We start from the raw sequence: 8,660 nt of genomic DNA on the forward strand, positions 1-8,660 counted from the left end.
AAAGTTCGAAGATTATAGCAAGTTAACCTTCCTTAGAGGATAAGTAATTATCACGCGGCCACCATTACCATATCCTTAATTTGAGTCACTTTAAGGAATGAAAGATATATATCAAAGCTAGTAATCAGAAGGATGAGAGGGATTATCTTTATTTATTCCTTCTTGAATTTCCCATTATTAAGTCACCGTCTTGATCATAATCCCAATTTTGTTCCATTATGAAATAGATTAATAATGAAAATCTTAATAATAGCCTCTCCTAAGGGGGGATATGAAGTTGGGTATGATGTACTCAGTCGGCCATGCCTATTATGTACCTAATATTTGTCTAATGGATAAATTTGTCAGAAAACATGAGATTTTAGGAAAATTTCTTGTATGTTTGTTCTTCTTGAGAAGGAGGAATTTATAGGTGTACAAAACTGTGTTCAATAAGGTCTTGAGAATTCTGAACTTTCATCTCAAATTCACTTGTTAGATACTTTTGTAGCGTTTGGTGGACAATATCGTGCTCCTGCAAATAGTTGTGGAGAGCATGATTGACATATTTACGCTGTATGACAATCAATAGGCTAAAATTATAGCCAAGATTAAAGAACTCTGGAATCTACCAGAAAGAATGAGAGAAACGTCAAGTTTTATTCAAAGTCTGAAAATAGAAAAACATAACCCTAACTCATACATCATGACAAAGCGATGTGTTTTACTCGTGATACAATTCTCTTTAAAATGTCTGGTCATTGGCCCAAATCCCAACTCAGCCCAAACCTGCAGCTTTCTAGGTTTGTCTTTGCTCAGGAATATCATGTGATGTTTTGTTGAAGATGTTTTGTAATATGGTTTTTTGATGAAATATATATCGCTCTTTTTCAATAAAAAAGCAAAAAAATTTAAAAAATTTGGCAACTCATGGCCAGTCAATTTTACAGTGCACGCATTAATTGCATATTTTACTCAGAGGGAGAAGGTAATACTGCAAGTGGTTTTCAAAAAGAGAACTGTAAATTAATTTGATTGATTAGGGTTGGAGCACTGCAAGCATAAACTTTTTTTCCCTCATAATATCATTAAATACGACGTAAAATTATACAAAATATAGGCCTCTTTTATGGTTACACAAAACACAGACCTATAAAGAATGCTTTCAATATACAAATAATTGGGACTAATTTCAAAAACAACAATTGCTCGTGGGAATATTTTGCAGATTGGACCAACTGTGCAGCTATGTCAACTCTGCCAAGATTATGTGAATTATAATCTCTTTGCTACATAAGGTATGAGAATGTACGGAACATCATCTTATTACTTCTCGGGTGGCCAAAAAATTGTGTGCAAAACTGATGCTATGGCTTCTTGGCCTGCAGTAACAAATCCATGAATGATGAGTTTTAAGTGATTACTATAAGAATAGCTGAAGTGAGCCCATGCAGAGACACAGCAAATGCACAAATACACACATGACAATTTGATAGCAACATCATTATATACACTGATATGAAAGAAAAAAGAAATTGCAGTACCTTTTTTAGATATTTTTTGTGAAGTTTCATTGCTCCAGTGCAAGCTTTTTTGGCATCTAAATTTCCAGTCATGTCATTCAATATCTGAGAGAGAGAGAGAGAGAGAGAGAGAGAGATGGGTTAAATTCGTAAGAAAGTTAAGTTCCAACACAACCAACTGGTAAGTTGATAAGAAGTATTTATTTATTAAAAGGGTCAAAGATGCTTCACCAATGCCAACCGACTCTAGATAATTATTTGGTCTTTTAGCCTAGGGCTTTAGAAATGGCCAAAAGACACTTTCAGTCTCTGTAGTTTGCTGGGGCTTCCAATTTCATCATTTAAAACGTTTAATCATACGCCTGTAGACATTAGGTTGCAATCAAGCCAAAATCCTAAAAAAATGATGGCCTTTCATGTTTTTTTTTTTTACTTTTTAAAAAGGGATTTGACAATGCAGTTGACTTTTTTAAGAACAATGATCAAAATAAGGTACAAAAGCTATAATTTGTAGGATTTTGGCTTAATTGCAACCTAATTTCAACTACAAGTGTGTATGATTGCACGCTTCTAAACTACAGGGGCATATGGAAACACCAAAAAAATAGAATAGGTCCTTGAGAAGTGGGTGAAAGTATCACTGGGCTGTCCCCATATGAACGTGTTCCGCTCAAACTACAGGGGCATATGGAAACACCAAAAAAATAGAATAGGTCCTTGAGAAGTGGGTGAAAGTATCACTGGGCTGTCCCCATATGAACGTGTTTTCCGCTCAATTGATGTAATGTCATCCTCAATGCAAGCATAAAATTGAATGCTTCAAAAGAATTGCAAATTAAACTCATAATGCAAACCTTAACAACATCATCCAGACCCCGAGCTTCTGTAAGTAGCTTTGAGCTCTTATCTTTCAAGACACTGGCAACTAGGAAAACAGATATTGGGAGCGGTGCTTCTGAATTGTTTGCTCCACTTTTCATATTTTCCCTCTCATACTTCCCACACTGACGTATTGACTTTGCTTTTCCCTTAGATCCTTCGGCCTTTTCACTATCGGTATCAGACTCTTCGTACACACTGAACAAGTCAGGGTCGTATTCAAGAGCCCACATCATCTGTCAAACAGGAAAAGAGATGCACAATTGTTATCATAAACATAAACATACCATGCACCAAAGGAAAACGATACATTTGGCCGAAAACAAAAAGGAACATATATGTTTGTGTGATAAAATGATCTCTTTTTGTTTTTCCCCCTTTAATGATGTCATAAATACGAAGTCTTTGCTCTCTCGTTCAACATGGACGACTTATGTCCTGAGTTAAGGAAACTTGATTTGGGTAGAGGCTTGGTCTTTAATATGAATGCATGCGATAGTTCCTAAAATCCATTCTCTGAAAGAACTTGTCAAATTAAGTACAAATTTTTCAACTTTTACTCGGAAAAGATTTGGTCTAATACAAAAGATCTACAGAAGTATTGAAAACAAATTGCAGCTGTGGAGGAATCTTTGAGTACTAAAGAAATATGAAAGTTATATACGTGGTTTCACAGAAATACTTTCAGGGATTTCCTAAAAGTATTTACACTTGCAATAATTTGTTATAGCAACTGAAAATATCCAAAGGGGACAATAGAAATTATCAAAAAGTTATAATAGAAACTTATTCTTACCTCCCAAAGGTATAAAGAATCACAAAAGGAGAATTCTCGACGGAACAAAACCATAAGCATCCGGAAAGCAAATAAATAGTCGCCTCCACCTAGTGTCTCTGCACTCCAAAATGAACATTTTGTGTTACTATCTTTTTATCTTTTAGCATTACATTGAGGGATGTACAAGAGAGATATGACACACACACAAGCCAAATCAGCTCTCCAACTCACGAGCAAGCAAACACAAAAATACAATTGTAAGTCAATACCTAAGTGCTGATGAAGTTTTGGATCAATGACTTGAGTAATTGAAGCTAGATTATTTAGTTGTGTCTCCACCCCAACAGAACTATCGGTACATCTGAAATTTCCTCGCTTTAAATTTCAAATAAGAAAACAAGATATAAGAAACTAGAATCCAAATGAAAAATCAAACCATCACAAATAATTTGGTAGCTTTAAAGAAACGACATGTAACTTCAAAGGAAAAGAAAATCTTGCAGCTACTTTTTAAAGGACAGCAGTATATCAACTAAAAATTCTCAAGAATCTCATTAATGTATGAATTGAAAAATATCTCCTAGCGTTTAGACAGACACAGTAGGAGCAAGAAAAGATAAGGTGAGTGTACACACAAACACCTTACTGAGTAAACAGCAGGTCATATGTTAGAATTGACTGAAAGCATGTTAAATAATCACCGGATGCTATGGCACTGATTTCATGCAACACCAGAATAAATATAGGAAGTTGAAGATTTAGTTCATAATTTTACCAGTCTGCGCATCAAGCGTTCAAAGCACCAAAATGCATCTGCTTCATCTTCAAGAAGGATAATCATGGGGGAGCAAAGATCACTCATTCCTGCTCACCATGGCCATAAATTTCAGAGACTAGAACCAGCATTTTGTTGCAAAATCAATATAAAATTGTTGTGTTACCTCTCAGATTGTAGGGAGGCATACCAAAAATTACTGCAACCAACATTATTCACTTTTTTTTTCTTCCTTGTATTGTTATAATGAAAGCTTCAGTTGAAAAATGATCATGCAATATGTTACTCACCTTGACAATAGCCCACATCTGTATCTATCCAGGCATAAACAGCTAGAATATCCCAAAGTTTTGATAAGTGTTCTTGCTTCTCATAAAACACCAGTGTCCTGTCAGTGCGAACCACATCAAGACCTGGCACATAAAAAGGTTCAAACAGAAAAGTTATTCGCCAAATCACCAAATAAAACTTGAAGAAAAAATACAATAAATCATGTTCAGTACTTGTCACATGCAGATAAGGCAAAGATTTGTAACAGTGTCATAAGTACTTGACAGACTAATTTAATCAAAGTAAAAGAAGACATGGTGAAAACAGAGAATCGACCAAAAAGAAAAGTCCGAATTGTGGAACTGAAATTTGTTTATTAAAAAAAAATCCTTAAAAATTCATATGAATTTATCACAAACCTATTTGATGTAGAGTAAGCATCCACTGGATTACTTTCTTGTCTGTCACTGGTTCTATACCATTAGCACGGTTACCATCAGCTCCCTTGTCTGGATTCATTTGTGAAAGCACTAAGGGATCCTGAATGGGCTGACCGTCTTCACTGATTACAGGGGCAGTGATAAACCTACCACTTCCAACAACAGGAAACATTTGATGGCAATCTTCCTTCCACCTAGCATATTCCACTCTGAAAAGGGAAAAGAGCATGATGCTTAAGCAATCATTACACAATAATGGGACAGGTGAAACATAAGATGTAGGAAAATTATATATATCCTGCAGATTTGGAATATACACATCCCACACAACATAAGGAAGTGGATCCCTATCTTATGAAGAGGAAAGCAATAAGTCTTTTGCTAGCATGTTTCCACATTATATTGTTTTGTTGTCAGCTAATTTTATTCACTTCAGTATCATAGCCTTAAAGCTCAACTCATGATATTGATCATTCATTTCCCAAAAGATCATCTTATAATTACAAGTGTGCATCCTACTAGGAAACCTTATTAGACTAAAAGAAGGTAAATAAATAAATAAATTTCCAGTAGCCCAAGGCAGGAAACAAGAAATACCTTCGACGTTGCCGGATCTGCTCTCTTTCATCAAATGTGCTTTTAGGATCAAAACAACCAAGTAGAAATTCCCAAACTTCCCTAATTAATGGATGGATCCTGATTGGAAAAATTAATACATTAAGGCATTAAGCAAATGATTAAATTGTTATATTCATGAAGAAAATTATTTCAAATCAAAAGAAACAACTGCCAGTCTTAAGAAGATAAGTCAGAAAGGAAGCATCTAGTTATTACGCACAAATGTTTGAAAGAAAATTAAAATTTAATCTGACTTGTTACAACAGTAATGGCTAATGAAATAATTTAGCCTGGTTTCTACATATCCCCAATCACATACACAGTCTACAGGTTAAATGCCAGTAGGAGTATAGGCTTTCTTGCTTTACCATGCAAAAAAAGAAAAAAGAAAAAGTGAGTTCAGCTCTCAATCAGTGTACATAATACATACCTAACTTGAATGGGCAAGTATTGATCAGAATTCTCAAGACCTTATAATATCTGATTAAACTAGCTTATCAATAGCTACACAAAAATGCAAAACTGAATTGTGCCAATATACTGAATAGATCTAAGCATACTAAGTTGCAACCATGGAATCATAAAGATTCACTCACCCCCCGATAGATTCGACTTAAAGTTTTGCCTAAATCCAGATGCCCTTCTGGAGAAAATGCAGCCTGCCATTTCCTTACACTTAAAGTTTTGCCTGCCTGCATAGGCCAATAAAAACAAGGAGTTGAAATTGGAGGAAACACATCATGATTCATGGCATTGAGAAAATGAATACCTTATGGAGTAATGGGAAAATTGCAGACATTTCCCTTTATAGCATACAGCATCTTTAAACTATTAGAATGTCACCTTTTTTTTTTTCTTTTTTTTTTGGTTAGGTCAATAAGTATGTATAGAAATACCCATGTTTATATAATCTGCATGTTTAAACTATTAAACTGTATTCAAAAGCTTCTTGTTGTTTACAAGCGTTAAAACAAGCAAATAATATTCCTATTGGGGTTAACAGATTCCCCTAACCTCTGGGAATCATGATCGGGTCAAGTGTTCCAATTCGTGGTACTTTGGTGATCCAGTTAGCAAAGTTGGCTTTACCAACGTACCATGATATATGGGGAAGGAGAAAGAGATAAAATGTCCAAACCTGAGAATACTTACAAACAAAAGAACTGCACAAACTAGTTTCTATAAAATTTCCCATTGCACATCACTTTGTGATCCATATTAACACCAAGTCGTGCTCTTAACTAAAATATCGCACCACCCATTATCAAATCTGATGCATTAGGCAGTATCTTGGTTTTCGAATGGGTAATAGATCCAAATTAAGATAATGGGTATCTAAAGAATCAACCTTTATATGAATTCCAGCAATACAAAAGAGAACAGAAAACAAAAAAGAACCTTGATTTTGAAGCGGGTTTTGGGTACATCAGTACACTCAGGACGGATTTCATAGAACGAATCAGCAGGAGTTCCAGCGTCCCTCCACATTCCAATGCACCAAAAACACTTTCACAAAACACAGAGACAGAAGGAAAATGTAACCGAAAACACAATCTTTTCCTTCCTTTCCAAAACCATTAAAAAGGCCCTCAACGCAGCACTCAGAGCCGGAACCCCTTTCAAAAGATCAACCAAAACCCAGAAAATATAAACTTCCTCAGGCTCTTCAGAGCAAGATTCTAAAGGGACCCAGATGAGGCGGCTGGCCTTCTGAACAAGCTAGCTCCAGATACAAGAAGCTCAAAACCAATCTCCCCCACAGCCAAAAGTACAAACAATGGTCTGCCTCTCTTTTTTTGTTGTTATGTTTTTGTGTTTTTTTTCCTTTTTTTTTTTATCTCCGTCTCTATAAAATTAGCTGGTGTGGGGGTGTGGTTATTTATGATGATGATGGTGTTACTCTGTCAAAGTCTTGATGAGACGGCAGCCATCGCACCACACCTGAAAACCCCACACAAATGTATTAACTTTACTTTGCTTTTTAACCTTCCCCTGCTTTCTTAATTTGTTTTCACTCACTGCACTGTCTAAATTTTTTATTTCATCTATTTATTACACCCACAATTACCGTACATTTTCATCCTAAAATAAAGGAAAAAGAATTGGGTCTCTTTTTTCTGTTGATTTTTAAGGTTCATTGTCTGTTTTTTTCTTTTTCTTTTCAACTGTATTTGGTAAATTTACTAGTTTGTAGAAATACGTTATTGGGTTGTAGCTTTTCTTGGCTGGTCTGGTTTTGCAGAAATTGACTTGGTGGTGGAGAGATTTCTTAGGCCATCACTTTCGCGGGAACTACAAAATTGGGGACTGAGCAAGTCAAAGCATTGGGTGACCGTGGGTTGAGTATGGCTTGGATGCTTCTGGAGTAGGTCAACATGCTCACTTATTTCCATCCCACCTTGTCATCATCCCCAATGGTTGGCTGTCTCAACAAATCTCTTTACACATAAATGTTAATTATGTAAAAGTAAAATTTAACATGACTCTTATTGTTTGTCATTTTTATGGTAACTTATGGGTTGTTAAAGGATGTAAAGTTCATTACTAATAGTATTGAAGTTTTTTTGATAAAATTTCATGCATGCTAGGTTTTGCAGGTGATTAAGTTGAAGAAAATATCGATGATGGTAATATGTAGATCATTAATTTGTCTCTCCGAAACTTAACATCTACTAATAGTCTTGATGAGGGAATCTCACATACATAAATAAATTTAGTTCAACATATGTTCTAGTAATGGTGAATGCATGTATTAATTTAACATAACCCTTATTGTTGTATGTGATTTTTAGCGTATAATTTATTTGTCTTTCTTTATCCCTTTATAAATTACTCTCTATCTCCGTCTCTTTTTCTACTTTCTCTGGATGTCTCCCTCATCCAACCGCATATATGGCCAGCTAGGTCCCTGGCAGATAAGTGGTCACCAATTGTAGGTTCTTAAAGAACGTAAAATCCACTCATTCCTACCAGATTTTGCAAATGGCTAAATGAACAATATTGATACTATTAATAGTGGATTAATAGTCCGTCTCTCTAAAATCTAATATATGCTACCTGATTGACAACCTAAATAGTCTTGATGAGGTATATACAGGAGATAAAAGAGAGAGAAAATGGAGTTGTGCCATCCTGATGTAGACGTAAATTAGGAATTTCCTATGTGATATGGATAGGATCCACCATCTACTATAGTGACTTAAAGCCCATGGTGTCCTGCTTGTAAGTGCTGAGTTTCTACAATGAGAGTTAAAGTAGTGAAGTGATTTATATGAGACCGATCCACCACAAAACATTTAAAATATTTAAGTCCCATGATTTCTTTACATTTGTTAATGGTGAGATTTGACCTCCTCAAATAACCTCCTTACTTTAAGCCCTCATTATAGCCTTTCCTA

At 35.3% G+C, this 8,660-nt stretch overlaps 1 protein-coding gene across 1 annotated transcript; it reads right to left on the bottom strand.

Moving 5' to 3' along the window:
• Positions 1 to 1,033: 1,033 nt before the first annotated feature.
• LOC148918870 (GTPase-activating protein GYP7-like) lies at positions 1,034 to 5,334 on the bottom strand. The gene is made up of 9 exons (XM_089048080.1): positions 5,242 to 5,334; positions 4,624 to 4,853; positions 4,225 to 4,347; positions 3,935 to 4,023; positions 3,429 to 3,534; positions 3,178 to 3,275; positions 2,357 to 2,617; positions 1,524 to 1,607; positions 1,034 to 1,361 (listed from the first exon to the last, which is right to left on the bottom strand). The coding sequence occupies exons 2-9, from the start codon at positions 4,814 to 4,816 to the stop codon at positions 1,347 to 1,349; spliced, it is 969 nt and encodes a 322-aa protein (XP_088904206.1). The 5' UTR covers positions 4,817 to 4,853; positions 5,242 to 5,334; the 3' UTR covers positions 1,034 to 1,346.
• Between the last annotated feature and the right edge of the window lie 3,326 nt (positions 5,335 to 8,660).

This window comes from Prunus mume, linkage group LG3, assembly GCF_029339155.1.
Source record: "Prunus mume cultivar Tortuosa linkage group LG3, ASM2933915v1, whole genome shotgun sequence".
Taxonomy (NCBI): domain Eukaryota; kingdom Viridiplantae; phylum Streptophyta; class Magnoliopsida; order Rosales; family Rosaceae; genus Prunus; species Prunus mume.